General features: G+C 34.1%; 1 protein-coding gene across 1 annotated transcript; it reads right to left on the bottom strand.

Annotated features, from left to right (window-relative positions):
- Positions 1-2,819: 2,819 nt before the first annotated feature.
- On the bottom strand, positions 2,820-18,687 carry LOC123682825 (pickpocket protein 28-like). The gene is made up of 10 exons (XM_045621631.1): positions 18,217-18,687; positions 16,651-16,847; positions 14,695-14,940; positions 14,066-14,177; positions 13,796-13,947; positions 9,226-9,424; positions 7,358-7,628; positions 7,241-7,300; positions 4,053-4,332; positions 2,820-3,118 (listed from the first exon to the last, which is right to left on the bottom strand). The coding sequence occupies exons 2-10, from the start codon at positions 16,824-16,826 to the stop codon at positions 2,881-2,883; spliced, it is 1,734 nt and encodes a 577-aa protein (XP_045477587.1). The 5' UTR covers positions 16,827-16,847; positions 18,217-18,687; the 3' UTR covers positions 2,820-2,880.
- Between the last annotated feature and the right edge of the window lie 1,922 nt (positions 18,688-20,609).

The raw sequence follows: 20,609 nt of genomic DNA, 5'->3' as shown, positions 1-20,609 counted from the left end.
CGTGTCTTTTGGTCCCTGTATGAGAAAATCCTTGAATTTTCTTTTCTAATAATTATTATTCGAATCTGATGAAAAATGCTATGGGTATCCAGTTTGCGTCCTATTAAAATTTCAGCTTACTTTGCTCGTAGGCCTGAAATTGCAAGAATTCAACTTTTCTCGATTTTGATGAAATTTAGTACTGCTATTCGAGTTGATCTATAGCCATTTCAGTTCTTTCGGATTGACGCAAATGCACGAGACTACTACTACACGTTTGAAGAAACTATGCACATAGGCGTACAACTTTGCTTCCGTCGTTTTTTTCCGAAATTCGAGGCTTTATTGTGAAAAACCGGTTATATATTTATGATTCGAAGTATTGTCCATCGCTGGCCACTACTTCCGAATATTTCGGGCAGCGTACGAATCCGGCGTTGAAAAAAAATTTTTCATCTTTTGAAGCGATCCACGAATCAATCCAATTTTTACTTCTTCATAAGACAGAACGTGCTGGTCAATCAGGCCGTGTGTCATTGATCGAAACAAGTGATAGTCCGAGGGAGCAACGTCTGAAGAATACGGCAGGTGGGGTGGGACTTCCCATTTCAACGTTTTCAAGTATCTCTTGACTGTAGAAGCATGTCAGCAAAATCACTTTATCAAGTCTCTCGTTGTATTGCGGCCGTTTACCGTTCAATGCTTGGCCCAAAAGCATTAATTGCATTCGATAACGATTACCTGTGATTGTTTCAGTCGGTTTTAACAACTCATAATACACTACGCCGAGCTGGTCCCACTCAGCATGACCTTGGAACCGTGAATATTCGGTTTGGATGTCAACGTGGAAGCATGGCAGATATATCCTCATGATAATCTGGGCTTGGGATTATCGTAATGAACCCATTTTTGTCTCCAGTCACAATGCGATGCAGAAATCCCTTCCGCCTTTGCCTTGCAAGTAGCTGTTCACAAGCAAACAAACGCCGTTTAACATCTCTCGGCTTCAACTCGTACGGCACCAAATTTCCTTGTTTCCCAATCATTCTCATGACTTTCAGGCGTTTTGAAATGGCTGGTTGCGTCACTCCCAATCATCCTTCCAATTTTTGTTGCGTTTGACACGAGTCTTGATCAAGTTATGCCTCCAATTCTGCATCTTCGAAAACCTTCTCTTTCCCACCGCCATGCTGGTCTTCGACGTCAAAATCATTGTTCTTGAAGCGTTGAAACCACTGTCGGCACGTTTTTTCACTGATAACGGCCTCACCATAGGTATTTGAGAGCGTTCGATGAGCCTCAGCCACATATTTATTCATATTAAAGTAGAAAATTAAAACCTTACGCGAATGACGAGTATTTGGCTCGCAAGCTGACATGTTCAATCGAGAATAACTTTATGATGATGACACAAATTGACTAATATTTCGATGGCGTTCTGTTTAAAAATACCAAAGCATATTGAATGACATCTACGATCTATTTATTGCGACTACCACTTACCGCTACAGCCATCTATTGCAGAACGGCGGAAGCAAAGTTGTACACCAATACTTTTTTCATCAAAATTCGACTTTATTCATCAACATAGACACAGCCATATAGTATTTACCATCATTTCATTTTTTTCCAATATATGTTATGATGTTTCTTATAGAACCATTTATATTTGGGCTTTGAATAGCCCCGACTAGAAGCTATAACCTTCAGCTTCAAAGATGGAGCAAGCAGTTTTGCGAATAATTAATGTGTTGTTGCTTTTGCTATACCTACTGTGTGAACACGCAAGACCTTCTTAAAAATATTTTCTACATTTCCAAATTATTATGCTCGATTTGATACAGTGGGTTTTAATTTTTTTTTTTTTTTTATAGCAGTCATCTGTTACAATTTCACTTCACAATACTCAAAGGACATAACAATCTTCCGAAGATAGAGGAAGCATGGTGGAACATTTTTGGGATGGAAAAAATGTTGCATTTCAAATCATCCTGAATAACCTGTCCAAATATGTTTGGTATAAGAAAGTGTACTCTGGAAAATGTTTTCATTTTGCTCAATAAACTTATAATAATAATAATAATAATATGTTGTTCTGTGGGACCGCACATCCCCAGAACAGCTTTTACTTCCACAGTTCATTTACAAGTTATTTTCATCAAAAAGAGGAATTGACATAGCATTACCATTTTTGTCGAAAATCAATTCAAACGGTCAGATATGACTTTGTCGTGTCTTTCAGATATAAAAGAATGGAGAATGAATCGGGAAGACTTGAAATTTTATAATAAGATGACGATTACTTGGCAATGTCGAGATAACATTTCTATCAAACTCACGTCAGGCGATTGGTTTTTGGAAAACTGTCATGAGCGAAAGTTCCGAAAGCAACAAACTTGTATATTACTATCGAGAAATTGTATCTGGAGTGATATTCGACATGATATTGTGTTCTAGCCTACAGCATTAAAAATTATTTATTTTCGTTATTATTCAATTATTTTTTGTATAACTTCATATATAAACTTTTATTTTTGAGATTAAAGGTTTATTTTAACTCTTGTCATTTTGTAATGAGGAATAATATAGCACAGCATGTTATGCAAATGTCCATTTCGATATTGAATTTATTCTTACTCTTTATACCAAATTCGTCTTTTCCAATTTGAAGGTGTAGTCAAAAAAAGTTTGTTGTTGGTTGAATTTTTTTTCATCAAATCAAAAATAGTCTTCCAATATGATCCCAAAATAATGAACTCAATTTTTATTTCCTTTGTTTTTATCTATGTAATAATAATAATAATTCACAATTCAGATGAAATTATCACAACGAATAAATATTTTTTAGAAGATATAATGTTATCCAGTTATAAGAAATTTCTAGCCATAGGTCATTAATTTTCATTCTTCAGTACCATACCATCTACCAAATTTCTTCAAATTACCAATTATTCGGAAAGATAGATAGTAAACAATTTCCATGAAAGATAAAATAGAAAATCCACTGAAAAGTCCAAGCAATCCTCCAAAATTACTTATAAAATCTGTGAGACCATAGAGCTCATTACGTTCTCTGGTGAAAATCTCGTTGGTTTTCAAAAAAATAGTTATCTGGGTGAGCCCAAATGTAGATTTGTTCCTAAAATGAGAATTTATTTAGTTGCTAGAATTAAGTCCTAGAGAAATAAATATGAAATTAAAATGACATGAAAGCATTAGTTAATCAGTAGGTGTCCGAGTGGCAAGTTATTGACTGTATAGTTAATGTCAATCGCTACGATAGTAGAATTCTTCTTCTTCAACCACGATAGTGGCTACTATGGGTCCACTCGAGCATGTACCCAATGGTAGAATTCATAATTGACTATTTTCTCTATTATGAAAAAATCATTAACCACCATTTTATGACATCATATGTCATCATAGATGTTTGATAAGTTGCACTAGACTATTTTGATCTTGATTTTTTTTTTGTAACTTCTATGGTGGTGTTTATTTGTGCGTTAGTTTTGCCACGAATTCATGAATAATATCTTGGAGTTTTGACAAAATGATATATTCTTATCAATATTCAAAATCATCGATATATAGAATAAGTTTCAACTAAAACTATCTCGACAGGAACATGACAATTCCACAAAATTTCAAAATCTCATAGCAAGTTGGAGCGTTTGCCTAAACATTGTTTAAAAATTCAAACATTGATTACATTATTATTTCTCTGGCACCATCTTTTCAATGACATTTATGGCCAGTAGCACCATTTGCCTAATAACTGATTGAAAATTAAGCATTAATTATTTTCTGCTTTCTCTTAAGAAATCAGAAAGTATTCAATGTTTAAATTTTTAATCAATGTTTAGGCAAATGGTGCAAGTGGCCATAAACGTCTCGATCGAAATCGATCAGAAAATACCAAGTTTCTAGGAGAGTTTTTGTGTTTACAGATGGAGCGAGCTGTTCAGAGAACAACCGCTCAATAACTGAAAAGAAGTAATAAAATTATAATATCTTAATTTTTCATTAACTTTCTCTATTCGAAGTTAATGATGGCTCCTTTTGGTACTACTCACGAGTGCAAAGTGTTTTTTCCTTTTTGCTCCTGTTCAATATCCAAAGAGGTAGCTGTTCCAATGTATGTTAAATCACTACATATTGGAATGCAATTACATTTAGATTTCACCGAATCTATCTGATCTTCTAGACTCTCAATTTCGGCGTTCATCGCGTTGTGTTCGTGTGTCTCCCAAAATGTAAGACTTTCTATTGTTTTGTTCATCTTTGCAGCAGCTAATTTCCTCTTCAACCTCTCTTCTTCCAGTTTATCTCTCAATTTGGATAAATCATAATTTTCTGAAAAAAAGTAATGTTATCATAGTGATTCCAAATAAGTATTGATTTGGATATTAACTGATCTGGGAGAAGAGGTAACTGAATAAAATATTTTCTGAATCAATTCATTTTTCGACTCATTGTCAGTAGCATAGCGTTCTACTAATTTTTTTTTGTGCTGACCACTGTAGGTTCATTCATTCATATTTGGTTAACACTGAAAATATAATTATACTACGGTACTACTGTACCGTATGCAACTCGCCTTCTAGGTCCAACAGTTCCGATCAACTGTAGTATCTGAGATGATTTCAGTCTAACCCCTAAATTTTTTTTTTTATTCAGAGCACTCTTTGTATTGGATTGAAATGAAAGGGCATTGGAGTCTACTAGACATCAAAGTCATAAATAACCAGTCCAGACTGACGATGAATGACACGTGCACTTAACAGGCCAATTGAGAAGTCCCCGGTCTACCATAGTAAACCTTTTTTTTTTGCAAAATTCGATTTTAGTATTCAACATAGTTGCTTTCGAAGGCGATTCAGCGATTATAGCTAGGATCTTCCCACTTTTCGATATCATTTTTGTTGTGGGGCCGATTTTTAAAGATTTCATCCTTTAAACGATCCTATAACGCCTCATAATAATCGCTGTTGAGGGTCTGGCCCTTTTGGTGGTAATCAATGAATATTATACCTTGCACATCCCATAATACTGATGCCATAACCTTGCCACCAGACTGTTTTATTTTTCCTCGCTTTGGATTCGGTTCATCGTGTGCAGTCTACTCAGCTGACTGTCGATTAGACTCCGGAATGAAATGATGGAGCCATGTTTCATCCATTGTCACATATCGACGCAAAAATTCAGGTTTATATCACTTAAACAGCTTCAAACACTGCTGAGAATCATTAGCACGTTGTTGCTTTTGATCGATTGTGAGCTCGCACGGCACCCATTTTGCACACATCTTTCTCACGTATATGTATATTCGTGAATGATATGATACACGTTCAGATGATATCTTCACAATGTCTGCTATCTCGACCAACTCCACTTTACGGTCATTCAAAATTATTTTGTGTACTTTTTTGATTTTTTCATCGGGCCTTTTTTGGGCGTCCTCTACGCTCGCCGTCTTCGGTGCTCATTTCACCACGTTTAAACTTAGCGTACCAATCAATGGTTGATTTTCCTGGTGCAGACCCTGGCATCTCCTCATCAAGCCAAGATTTTGCTGCAACTGTATTTTTTCGCTTCAAAAAGCAATATTTTATCAGCACACGAAATTTTTTTTTTCATCTTTTATCAATTAAAAAAAAGTAGCAACACTCACAACGCAATATCTCACAAAGTAATTGTCGGACTGCTGTCAAATTTTGACACGTATCGTTTGAAGGTACTAACTGAAAATCATATGCATTTACTACTAGCACCGCCATCTGTGCTTCAGACCGGGGACTTTTCGATTGGCCTAATATTAGGGCTTGTCGGCGTTGCCTTTGCTAACGAAGAAATATCATAAAATTGTCGAATATCATAAAATTGTGAAATACGAATATACTTCATATTATTCGCGTGTGAAACAGAGTGTAATCAACGGTTGCCATCCAACACCCATATCAATCTAGCTTTATTACACAATAGAAGATATATCTAGACTACCCTGGTGCCCTATATTCGCTTTTTAAGTATTTCTGTTTCCCAATAATATACCCTGTATACTACCGCAGTGAATTGTCGAATACTAACTGTTATTATTCCTGTAAGCTAGTGCGGAGGTTGAGCAGGTTGTAACCTCAAAATTTTGTAACCTCAAATATGAGGTTTTTAACCGAACTACCTACTTGGGTATCCGCGGCTTACCTCAGTGGAGACGGGGAGATTCTTCAAGATGGTAAGATATTATAGTTATTAAAATGGGCGCCAGGTAAATTTCTTCCCGGAAATACCTTCTAGTCAGAACAAACAACTCTCAAATTTACCAAAAGAGTGTAATGATAAGAAGGTTTATACAAGTAGCACAAGATACAGCTGCCAATTGACAAGAAGTAAGAGCAAATCGATCACAATTGAACGATAAGGACGGGGTCACTGATACAAAACAGTGATAAAGAGAAAGTGAAATTGAGGAAATCAAATATCAACCGAGTCGCGCCGCTTGAGCTCAGGCGCATGCGCGTGATTCATTCGGAATTATTACATAAAGAAAATAAACGTTCAATCAGTGCCTCACAAATGAGATAATTATTGGGATATAGGCGATATGTCATCAGACAATTAGGATTTTAATCCTACTTATGGTATAATAATAACGAATTTCTCTATAACACTTGCATGAAAATAATCTTACTTGTGGATGGTATATTGACAAAGTTAATGAGATAATCTTATCTTTATGAAACTCAAAGTCTTCGCAGTTTGAACCTGCATGTTCTTCACAAATAGTTTATCAATAGACAAAAAGTAGGAATAGACAACTTTCAGGGATACAGATGTTTCAACAATCCAAAACTTGCGTTAAAATCCTCAATGGTCCTCAACTTGTTGGTTCTCCTTTCAGGAAATACTCCTTTTATACTTCCCCAATCTCTTCGATTCCAAGATGGCTGTCCCTTAAAATCGATCTCCAGAGTTGTCGATAACTCAGCAATAATCTCACAGTTCTACGTAGAAAACTTTGTGCTCCACCAAGACTCATTTATACTCCTTATCTACATGGTGTTAATCATGTAGATAAGGAGATGAAACACGGCAAAAATCAGAGAAAGGGCACACCTTCCAAATTGGGTTGGGAATGCCTCGCGAAGAAAGATTTGAAAATACCTTCATGATTACAAAAAATATATATATCAAGTTTATTTGCAAGTTATTCTGACCAAGAAAAACCTCAACTCCAAATCATCAATGCAGAACAAAGCTTTACCTCGAGCTATAATCACACAGTTCAATTTGGCAGGGCCACACATCTTCGTTGTGTTCAGTCCTAAAAAAAAAATTGAATAATTGAATTACACTATACTCGTCCTTTACTCTGACTCACTAGGCATCCAAAAAGCAACACATCCACAGAAATTCAATGTGTAATTAGATAGACATTCCATATCGCAGCTCGTTTTCGTGTAAACCTTGAAAAACCTTAGATCTTTCTCTCCAGGGAAAAAACAATTCCTTGTCTCCGAATTGTACTTCTTCACTCTGGATGAGGTTGACATCATTTCTGGAATTACAGTAATTGTCGTGGCTTTGTTGAATGGCACTAGTATGTAATCCAATGCTGGCCTTGCTAATCTTGATGGAATGTGTAGTAGAACCTGAAATTTGGATATATTTTTTGGTTCTTTACCTATTCAAATCAAATTCAATTCTAGATACTTTAAATAGTTGTAAATCTCGGCTAAAAATTTTATTTCAACCCCCTTTGATTTTGCCGCTAATTGCCGCTATATGGATTGCAACATTTGGTTGCGGAAAAGATCTGTGCCTTCCTACATTGGGTTGATTAAACAAAAACAAACAAAACCGCTTCTACCCTCTATTGGAACCACGTGATTACTCGGGTTCTCATAGAAAACAGCGAATTGTAAAATTAATTCAGTCAAAAGTTACAAATTCAGTGCAATAGTGTGTGAGCATCGTCCCAGTCCAAATTATTTTGTTTTGTGAGAATTCAGTATAGTTGATTTGCCTGAATTGAGCCCAAAATTATTATGTAAGTTAAATTATTCTGGGGAGTTTATTTACGATTGGTTCTGCTAGCTCAACCGTAAAGCTAGCAGAACTAAGGTTTTTTTTTAATCGTAAATTCAGAAATTTGGTAATGGGTTCAAACGTGAGCTTAAAAAACGCCCAAAATTATAGTGTAATCAGATTGTCCATAAGAAATCGATTAGCTTGATGGTTCTGCTAGCTTAACGTTAAGCTAGTAGAACCCGCGATTTCTCCGACATTCAGAGGCAAAAAAATTTTGAACAAGATAATAAATTAGCCTAAAATTATGGCCTAAAAAAATCAAAAATTCGAAAGTGGTTCTCCTAGCTTAAAGGGGGTAAAGAATCCGAAAGAAAAGGAAATGTTTTCACCTGCATTGAGTATTTAATTTAATTCGATAGTTGTTTGAGACATCATTTGAACAGATTTTCTCAGGTACCTATGTCGAGGCATGGTGAATTATCTATCACATACAATTTATGATAAATTTATTGATTTGATGACAAACAATGTGAAAAAAGAAAACATAGCAGAAGTTCGAGAGGCTTTATATTATTCAATTATTGTTGATTCCAATCCAGACAAGCCTTGTCGATCAGTTTACGTCCATTTTGAGGTATGTAAGCAAAGGAGGTGAAATAAAGGAGAGATTTTTGAGATTTTTCGGTACAGATCATTATGATGATGAATATCTAAAAAATACTGTTCTACAAATATTGATGACTACTCAATTTATTTCCAACTATGTAGAGGCCAAACATACGACAATGTTTCCAATATGTCAAGCAAATATGTAGGACTTCAGACCCAGATCAGGAAGCATATATCTTGTTGATGAATTCATCGTTATTAGTTGATATCCGTCACTTGCATCACTTCGTTGCAACTAGCGATGTTAGATTTTCAGTTTTTTTTTTCAATATCTTATATCATTAAATTTTCTATATATTTTATGTTAATTATTCATTAATTGAAAGCACTTTATCATTGCGTTCGAACATATTTTGAAGTATGTAAAGGGGCCCCAGATTTACCTTGCGCTTCGGACCCCCAGTTGTCTTAATCCGCCACTGCCTATGTTGACGTTAAAATTGTCAGACTGGAATGTAGCAACTTGTGTTGGTACCTAATTAACGAATTCCATAAATGAGCCTTTCATATCCTACTATTTCTACCAATGAAATTTATGCCAGGATTTACCTTATAGCCTTGCTCCCTTCCATTACAGATATAATCGATATCACTCTCTAAATGCCCCATTGTAATTTCAAGAGAATTCAGACCACCTGACAGTAAAGCCCTTCTAGGATATGTTTCCAGACTTGCATCTTCCGGATATCCAACTTGTGGTATCCAAGATGATGTTTCATCAGCTTCTCCAAGTCCAGGATACAAAGCACTGAAAACAAACACTACATATTTAAGTAGGGATTTATCGAGTCAAGTAACTTGATATTTTAACCAACTACTTGACTTGACTTGAAGATTTCAAACCTTAATTACACTGGAGGTTGAAAACAACAAGGTTATTATTTCTTACTCATTTCGCCTCATTTCAACCTTCCGTTCATGGAAAACAAAACAAAATTTGCGAATTGTTCACTTGAAGGGGTATTTCTCGAGAGGGGATGATAATTTAAGAATTTATATGACAAACTATCCTTATTTTTAGTTAATGAATCTCCTCAAATAGTAGAGACCTCTATTCATAAATCGCTCTGTAGAATTAAAAAAATTATCAATTCTTCAATTTGAGATTCATTGAAACCTTTTACAACCAGTCACCTACTGAAGCTTCTTATTAACAGTTATTCTTACATTGAAAATAAAAAAGAATATTTTGTTCTAATATGTTTATAGGGATATAGTGAGATTATGGTTTCATTCGGTCATCTGTCATCGTATAGTGAAGTTGTGTTTCATTTATTATCGTAAAGATTAAAATGACGACTACTAGATCAAGTACCAAAACCGTACAGGCGGAAGTTTTGCATATATCGAAAAAAGAATTGCAGGATATTATCAGCAATGCTATTAATGTGAGTACCGAAAAATTATTAATGGAAATGCAATTATTGAAATCAGAAATACAACAACTCAAAGATATCCAATATGGGATTCGAAATGAAAGAAATGTCAACATTGAGAACATCGTGAATGATAATACTGCGGACCGTGATTCATCGCTCCATGTGTCCGTCTTATCTCCTGATACGATTGTAGACAATACCAAAACCCAAACCGGTCCCATAGAACAACAAACGAAGATAGTCAAACAGCCACCTAAAATAAGGAAGAGAAACGATCAACCTAAACAGCGCAGTATTGCTAGTACTTACGCAGGCGTTGTAGGCACCAAATCAAATACCACCGGACAATTGATGTCGAATTCTAAACTATGGATTTATGTTGGGCGGTGTAAGGCGGAATCAACTGCTGAAGACGTGAAGTCCTACCTCGAACTCAATTCCCCGGGACATAAATTCGAGTTAGAAAAACTTGAAAGTAAAGGTAAAAATACATCATACAAAGTAGAAGCTGATTTGTCTCTGAAGGAGGAATTATACAGTTCGACATATTGGCCAGTTGGTATCCTAATAAAGCGATTTCGTTTTCAAACCACCACTAAGCGTCCCTTTTGAAATCCAGAAAGAATTGTCTGTTTTATCTCGCAAGCATGAATTTAATATTAAGCTTATTCACTTCAATGCTCAATCTTTAATTAATAAAATGAGTGAACTGAAAATAGTAGCATTTAAAAGAAAGCCAGAAATAATCTGCATAAGTGAAACATGGTGTAATAATTTTAGTGTGGCCTCCATAAAACTAGATGGCTACGATGTGGTAACACATTACAATAGGGATATACACAAAAATGAGGGTGTTTTGATGTTAGTTAGAAATTCACTTAAATGTGAGGAGATAACATTCATTAGGAGACTATCGATCGAGATGCACCTTGAATGTTGTGCAATGTCTGTTAGTATTTGTAATGTTAAATATTTTATTGTTACTGTCTATAGATCTCCATCCGGAAATATTTCAACTTTTATAGATGTTATGACATCAATTCTCAATTATTGTATAGTTAAATCTGATTATTTGATAATCATGGGTGATTTTAATATTGATTGGTTGAAAGAATGTCATAATAAGAACCTATTGTATGACCTAATGCGCAGTTACTCGATGTCTTTTAAAAATAATAGTCCATCAAGAGTATTCACTAATGAAAGTGGTGTTACAAGTACATCGAAAATTGACTATATATTTACAAATGTTAAAGATGATGACTATATTGATGAAATTGAAAATCTAAACATTGCAGATCACTGCGCGAATATTTTGTACCTCAGGGGCTCTACTCAGATAGAAGAGCCTCCCTTGGAGAAGGTATTATGGCGGGATACTAGTCAGAATAGGATAAATGAACTTAGACAATCACTTTTGGGTGAAACATTTTATGATGTTTATAAAACACCTTATGACTTAAATACAACTTACGAAGTTTTTTCTAGTTTAATTTCACATCACGTAAACAGTAATTGTCCGAAAATCTCAAAAAATATTAGACGACCGAATTGTACTAAAAAAGAATGGATTACGGTTGACATTGTGAATGGGTCTAGGGAGTTGAAGCGTCTGTTCTGGGCTGCGAAGGACTCGGGTGACGTAGGCTTGTAGGCTTGCAGGCTCAATATAAACATGCCCGTAAACAATACAAATCTCTCATTAATGAAACAAAAAAAAAGTATTATCAGCGACGTATTGACTCTGAAGATGGCAGTCATAAATCTTCACGTCTATGGCGTATTGTAAACGATCGAAGAAATTGTAAATCTAAGTCGGAGTCAAGGAAAATCAATTTAGAGCTGAATGGTAGTAGTATAACGGAAAGCAAGCATATTGCAGATACTTTCGGTAAGCATTTTTCGACCGTGGCAGAGACATCCTTAAAAAAATTCTACAATGACGATAAGCTGCCTGATATCGTGATGACAAATATTCCTTTGAACTCTTTTTACTTTGAGGATGTGAGTGAGTCTGAGATATTAAACATTATTGGTGGTCTTAAGAATTCTCAATCGGTCGGCATAGACGATATATCAACGAAGATTATTAAATCCATAGCGGACATCATTGCTCCCCATTTAGTTTACGTTGTGAATATGTCTGTTCGGTTAGGTCGGTTTCCGGACAGCTTGAAGATCGGCAAAGTTATTCCGGTTTTCAAGAAAGGCAGCCCTGTGGATGTTAATAATTACAGGCCCATCACACTTTCATGTATTATGGGAAAAATCATTGAAAAATGTGTTTACAATAGGATGATTAAATTCATTTTGAAACATAATGTAATAACTCCACATCAGTTTGGCTTCTTGCCTGAGCGATCCACTGAGTTAGCAACGGTTAAATTTTTGTCTTATATATATAAGGCTTTGGATGGAGGCAAATATGTGGGAGCACTTTTTTTTGATCAATCGTTGGCGTTTGATGTGGTGGGCATCGATCGGGCACTGGATAAATTGTGGGCCTCCGGCTTTAGAGGCAACTTTCATGAATGGCTTGCTTCTTTTCTAAAGGGGAGGAAAATGATCATTGAATATGAAAAAGCTAAATCCGAGATTTATAACGTAGACTATGGAGTTCCGCAAGGGTCAATTCTTGGGCCTTTAATTTTTATCCTTTTTATTAATGACGTGGTTGCCCATATTGCTGACTCTGAGTGCACGGTTTTGTATGCGGATGACTCGTCGATTGCTGTTAGCGCTTCAACTCAGGAAGAACTAGAACTTAAATTGAATAATATTGCAAACAGTTTCGTGTTATGGTGCAGATGTAATTCGTTGATAGTAAACATCAACAAGACAGTTTTCATGCAATTTTGTACAAAAAATAAATCGTTCAAGGCAATTAACCTCGACATAGACGGCAATGTTGTCAAGATGAGTACCGACACGAAATTTCTGGGGATATATATCAACGGTAATCTGAGTTGGGAAGATAATATTGATCACATTTCTGCAAAATTGAATGCGAGTTTCTATGCAGTGATGCAATTGAAACAGATACTGGATAGTAAACAGCTGCTTTCGGTGTATTATGCCTTGTTTTATACACATTTATCTTATAATATTACTTTGTGGGGTAACTCCACCTTTGCATCTCGCATTTTCATTGCTCAGAAACGAGTAATGCGTCTTATTTTCAATGTGGGATCGCGCGATTCATGCAGGCCGTATTTTATAAGGTACCGAGTTCTAACGCTACCCTGTATTTATATATATAGGTGTATAATGTTCTTTAAAAAAAACATAAATGAAGTGCCAAAAATATCTGATTCTCATTCATACCAAACGAGACATGGTGCATTATTTAGGACACCAAAACATAAAACAAAACTTTATGAAAATTGTCCTATGTTTGCTGGAATAACACTCTTCAACTCTCTGCCTGTATCTATAAAAAAATGAGTGCGGTCATAGAAGTTTCAAAAATAAATTAAAAAATCTTTTATGTGAGAAGGCATATTATACAGTGAGGGAATATTTGACTGATAATTTCTGTTGTTAGTATAGCTTGATAAATTGATATTGACGTTCTATTTATTATAATATTAAGTTTATTATTTTTATATGTGATATATTATATTTGTATATAATGTATTTTTGACTTGTCTTATATCATGTAAATGATCGATTGGACTAATAAATTTTATTATTATTTATTATTATTAATATGAATTCAATACTTCCAAATATATACTCACTATTCATCAGAGACCAATTCCTTCATGTTCATCATATTGAAAGCAAAACACATTCCATCTTCTGTTATGATAGGATGGAAAACTTCACTAAATTCAATGTTCCTTCTGCTCATGAATTTCACAGAAAAATTACCACCTGTGAAAGGCGAACACTGAAATTTATTTTCGAATTAATTAAAATATTTCGGAATAGAATAATATGATAGAATAATTCCATACAATTTTTCACAATAGATTCTTGTATTAGATGAAAAATCAATGTTACTTTACCTTGAGTAGTTTCTCGAAAAAATCGTCGTTGTAATAATCTTCTTGCTTAAAATTTTCATGAGAATTTGAATGATATGCTTTACATAATGATCTCGAATAACCTAAAAATTTCCTGAAAAAAAACATCTCATAAAGGAAGAGATCATTTTTAAGTGATTACTGCATCATAATTATTATTAAATACAATCAAGAGCCTCATGCATCTATAGATCAATTCAGATGTCGTGGTCCAACATTCATACTTCTATAAAATAATGAATTTTGGAGATAAGAAAAAACTTGAGGACTCCACAGACATTTTACTACTCCCGATATTTCAACTCTGCCGTCAGCAAATTGAATTTTTTAATTTCGTTCGACTATGTGTCTGTATCAACAGGTAGTTCAGGAAAACTGCTGAATGGGTATGTCTTCAAAATTCACTACATACGAATTTTTCTTCTTTCAGAAGTGAAATTGACGCAAGTGAAACCCAGAGAACACACCAGAGGGAGCTCGAAGTGATCATTTTCACCAAACGCCATCAGCTCGCGTCAACCTATCACAATTCTTCGCAGATTCTAAGTTACACCAATTGCATCTTAATTAAAAATTCGTGCGTTAAGATATTGAGTTTTATTTATACTCACTTCTGTAAAAAACTCAACTTTCCTCCTTTAACCTTTTTCGTACTCAAACTTCCGGTGTCAAAACATTTTTGGCTGAATTTAATTGTCGGACATATTGTAACAGCAGGAAATGGTATCTGATATATTGGAGTTTCCTTGGTAGCCAATGACACGATTACCGGACTGGTTGCCCATTTCTCGTATATCTGATATATACAGAAGGAACATGCACTAAAAGTTGCCATGAATACGAGGATCCAACATAACCTGCAAATAAACAAAAAATCAACAAAATACCGCAAATTTAGAAAAATCATCGAATTGGCATAGAAAGCTTTTGAGGGTTCGTCCATTTAATCACCTATATTTGTTCTCTTTGATATCACATAATGAAAGAAAAAAACTTTTCTTTCCACACGTGATATCAACAAGTAAACCATGACATATTAGAAGTTAAACCCATAGCACAACCAAATATTCGGAGGTTTTTTTTTCAAACATGTAATAGTTGTTATCTAATTTAAATAAGATAATTTCCATGAACAGATCCATATTCATTGTTGTATTTTTTTTGATTGTGTCCCATATTTGTTTCAGGACTTCAATAATGCACTAATTTTTACTAAGGTTTCGAAATTAATTTTGACGTCTGGGGAGATTAATAAGATTTCTGATAACTGAATAACGTAAGTACAAAACTAAAGAACAAATTGAAGCAAATTAAAACATACAACTTTGTTGCGCCAAGAATTTACTAAAATTCAAAAGTACATAACCTACTAGAGATTGCCATATATCCGGTGTAGGTACATCGGATGCTGATGGAAATTCAATTTGAAGAATAGTGGAAACATCTAAAACTGGTATCATATACGTCCTGCACTATGTGATATATTCAGGTCAGATCTGAATAGTTTAGAAATTTACAACTTTGATTTAAATTAGACAATTTATAACATCAACACAACTTGAACATCCCTGTTTGCCTTATCAATATTCCCTGAAATATATAGCATACCTCAATTCTGTATAATAAGTACACTTTATTGAACGCATACAACGTTTCATACGTCTACTTCCCACACTGTTTTTCAAACATATATTTTGGTAGATTTTGGATTTCACCATTGAATTCGTTGTTCATAATGTTCATATACTGAACCAATTTAGTATACTTTTAATATATAACTCAGATTTATTTTCACTGGAATATTGAATATTTTTGTCGAGTACTCTACTTGAATATTCCCTGGTTCTAGTTACGCAGTCAACAACAATTTTGCACGATTCTTGAAATTGTTATTTTGAATCTAAGTAAAAAATGTTATCTCGATCGCTTTGAAAGTTTAGGGAGAACAAAATTTGAGCCATGCTTACGGAATGCTTTTTCAGATTTTGCGCATTAAATAACTTAACCACTTCATCAAAGATCTGAACCTCGAATAAGCGCCCAAAAATGAAATTTGCAGTTCTATTAATTATGAAAAGTCAATTCTGATACCTATTAAATGATAATTAAAAATTTTGAAAGAAATTGTTATCAATGATTTTATTACACATGTTTTGATGAACCAATCAAATCCTTGAATTTCCCATAGTTACGATGTATTGATAAGTGAATATACCCTTGACAACGTCCTTTAGATGTTTCGCCTCCTGCCATATTGTGATCATTTCCATAGTAACGTTCTTGGATGTTTTCCAAAAAAAATTAAGTCAAGGTCAGTGAATTACCATTGAATTTTCAAAATGAAGCGCTTCGCTTATAGTTATAGATATTCAAAATATTATTCGTTATATGATGTATTTCGATTATCAGAACCTCTTCACTCGACGTAGATCGCGAAACACCACTCGAGCTGCTCTCTCGTGATATTTCGCGAACTATGCTACATCTCGTGACTCGTGGTGTATAATCGAAAATTGTCAATGTTCTTGAGATAATATAACTGATTGTTTCCTCATATAGTTACTCACTTTTCAATAAGAGTTCGATGTTGTCCAAAATACTGGAAGCCATGAATACCTGTGTGATTGCAGTAATTACGAAAATATATTTTGATTTCTTCTATGAACGATTTTTGCTCGGATTCATCCTCTGTTGGAGTGCTCTCATATCCTTGAGGATGTGGTGTCTCATGATTATCTTTCATTCCAATGTCGAACAGAAGGTACTGAAAAAGAATTCTATAAGTTGATCCTAATCAAGGTCAATATCGAATATGTCTGCAGAATGAAGACATTGCGAGTGAAGATGAATTGACCTCATCTTCTGAAAATCTCTCTCATTCTTTTCCACAGAAAGATAAATGACTGAATCATTAAGTAATTTGATAGAATGAATATTATTTTGATCACTTTTGCGAATATCGGCATGGGAGATACGAAAAAGATAACATAACTTAAAATTACCTAATTGTTTTAAATTTTAACTTTCTGTCCATATACATATACATACAAATATCTCAAAAACAACAGAAAACAGTTCATGTAGTTTTTTAGTTGGATTTAGTGTAGTTTGGAGAAACATTGCGGATTAGTTTTATGAAAATCGGATAAAAATAGAAAAATTAAGGGAATAACAATGTCTTGAATGAATTTTAGTTCTTATAATTGAATTTCATAATAATTCTGATGTCGCGGTCAACATACTTCACATAAAGCTTGAAATTGAAGTTATATTTTCTTGAAATATCTCAACTGTATAGGTTGTCACAAAATTATTGAATTATTGGATAATTTTTTCAATATTCTGTTTCATTTTCGATGCTTTTGAAATTCACGCAAAATATCAACACTATCGGATCTATGGTCATGAAAATATTATGTATTACTACCTCAATATTCATCTTAAATTTTCTATGCTTTTGATGATATGATCTACTAGAAAATTCGAAAAGAGCTTGAAATAAAATATCATATATAGATAGATAGAATAGATAGAAACGCGAAATGTTGAATGACACCATTTACGGAACCCGTAGATAGTCTTTATTTGACCATTCAAAAATTGAACTACGACATTCCTGATCCGAACCTACCCTGAGAATTTTAAGTTTCTAGATCCATCCGTTCGAGAGTTATCCTGTATATACGGCCGTATGGACGGACAGAATCGAATTGATAAACGGGTTCATTCCCAGCAAGGTTATCAGTGAGTTGAAAGACAATTATCTATTTGAAAATCCAAATTACACCCGTAACAAAATGTGATCGGTTTGTTAAAAAAAAACGAATTTCATTGAATTAACAAAAATACCCTCTACTGATTATTGTCGAATTTTTTTTTCACGTAGAGAAACTTCCAAAATCAGTATTCATCAATACTAACCTGAAGAAGTCATGGTATGACGAAAAAATTTTGAAATAATATATTATAGCGGAAAAGTGGTATTTTGTTTATATTCATCATTTCAGGATATACTTTCATCAAGTAAGAAATAATTTAATATTTGGAAAATTCATGATAACTCAAAAATAAATGAGGATATAAGAAAAGAGGAATGAAAATTTTATAGTTGAAACTTCTTTTTTCAGACTTACCACCTCATACGAAGCTTTCACTGACTCAAATGACTCCTTTAAAATTCAGTTTTCGTGTAATTGTTATCTATCCTAACCCTAATGAAATGGTTTTCAATTCTGCATGTCATAGGAGGAGCTGAAACTAATTAAAATAATTGATTAGGTGTAGACACTTTCAATTATGAAATTTCCTCGATGAGATCTGCTAATAACTGTTGAGTCTGCCTATATTTGGCTCAAAAGGGGACTTTCAGCCCGGTATTAAGTGATTAGAAGCATTTTAAATGTTTCCATTTTTCACTACATGATAGTGTTTTTCCTCGGTAATCCTCTTTTTTATCGAAATTCTAAAAATTTCAAAGGTTGAATGGTTGCACCCTGGTGCACGTATACAGGGTGATTAACCGGGATGGTCTATTAGACGTTTATGGAAAAATGATCATAATTTTGAGCTGAAAATTTGCATATTGGGGTTTAAGACAATGATCTTTCTCCATAAAATATTTTCAGATCCCTTATTGCAAATGGCACACCCAGTACGTTGGTGCATCATTAGATAGCTTTTTTGACGAAAATTTCGGCAATATGCCATACCTTGGGTAAAAGCTCAACGGTTCATGAGATAATGGGATTCTTATAAAAAAAATGAGGACTCACATTTTTTTTGAATATTTCGAAAAAAAAATTTTTTTTGATTCTGCAAATACGTAGTATTATAAGACTATTTGCGATTCGAACCAAAAATGTACAGGGTGTTTAAAAGAAGATCATGAACTTGGACAACTTTAATTCATCAAAACTCAAGATTTTCAAATTAGAACTTTTATTTTTTATTATTTCAGTCGATTCTAAGTACAAAAATAGTAGGGGTTACTTAAGCAAACCCTATACCTAAAATTAAAACTTCTTTCTGTGTTTTCCGGAAGTCACAGACTACTCCACACAGCTATAAATTGCGGTTTTTCCTCATAACTCTTCCTCGTAGATATAACGACAAATCGAGTCCTGTTCCGATTGCTTGATTAAAGTGTTCATTTTAGGTAAAGGCAGGGGCGGATTCAGGAAGGGAGGTCATAGGGTCATTGCCCCCCTCCCTCGCGGACCTTATAAATTAAATATTGGAAAATATTTTAAATGATTGAGGACAGGTTGAATGGATTGGCATTAATGCATATACACAAGACCATTTGTAGCAGTCTGAATTCTGAAAACATTACCCAAAGATACGCTAGTCAAAAATATAGGCGACTAGAATTAATAATAATAATAATGTTTATTCATTCCGAAATAAAAAAATAATGCACATAAGTTCTACCTTAATTAATGAATGGACAAACATAAATCTTGCACAAAAGTATGACACTTGTGCGTGGGTTGTAATTTGTTTTTAATTTTTTAATATTTGATCATATGTTCTTATTCATTATCATATATAATTATGTTTTTCGTTGAGAAAACCACGTTTTTAAAAACGAATTTATTTACAAGGAAATATGGAAATGAACAATAGGATGAATCTAAGATGATTCTAAAGCTGACTATCTATCTGACTGACTGACTGACTGACTATCTGACTGACTATCTGACTGACCGACAATAACATATTGTCTCCTATTTATAACATTATATTTTCTTATCTTAATTGACGCCACGTGTCGAACCACCTGCATTATGCTGGTGAAACCAAAATGCAGCACATTGATATGTGAATCTAAATGAACAATACAATATTACGTCAATTGATCAGAACGGGATGGAATCCTGTAATTCCTCCCCACCTAAGTTAAAGTTATCACCTTTAATAGGTGTGACTTTAGCAAGTCTATTATTTTTCAAATATTTAAAAATAAGAAAAAATATCAAAATCAATATTATTATAAACATAAGAATAAAAATTAATGAATATCCTGGTTGGATGTGCCATTCTTCTAGGTCTTCCAACTGGATGTCAGGGATATCTTCTTTCTTGAAGTTCGAACTGGGCTGGTTCTTCATTGGATGAGCCATCTTGGGCAGGACAACGTATTTTTCTTCCATAATCGTAGAAATGGGAAAAATTTCCTTTTGTGTGTTTCCTACAACACATCTTGAACGAAGGATTGCCGTTGGGGGTATGAAATAATGTTTTGTTTGCTGTGGGCATTTCTCTTGGACTTTTTCATTTTTGATTGAGAGGATATTTCCATCTTCTAGAAGTTTCAAGTTAGCTTGTGGGACTGATACAATTCTTGAACAATTTTCTTTGTGATTTTTCAATAATTTTCTGATGCATTCTGGAGGCTTGGATAGTAGATCTTGATCGCATAAGAAGTCTTCTTCAACTGGGTGACATTGACTCGTACTCCATAGTAATTCTTCTTCTTGTGAGAGCATGTAGGAGTCGGTTAAGAAAAGGGATTCATTATTTTGGG

Source organism: Harmonia axyridis, chromosome 6 (assembly GCF_914767665.1).
Source record: "Harmonia axyridis chromosome 6, icHarAxyr1.1, whole genome shotgun sequence".
In the NCBI taxonomy this organism is placed as follows: Eukaryota; Metazoa; Arthropoda; class Insecta; order Coleoptera; family Coccinellidae; genus Harmonia; species Harmonia axyridis.
The sequence above is the reverse complement of the archived record's forward strand: the minus strand, read 5'-3'. Positions and strand labels throughout refer to the sequence as shown.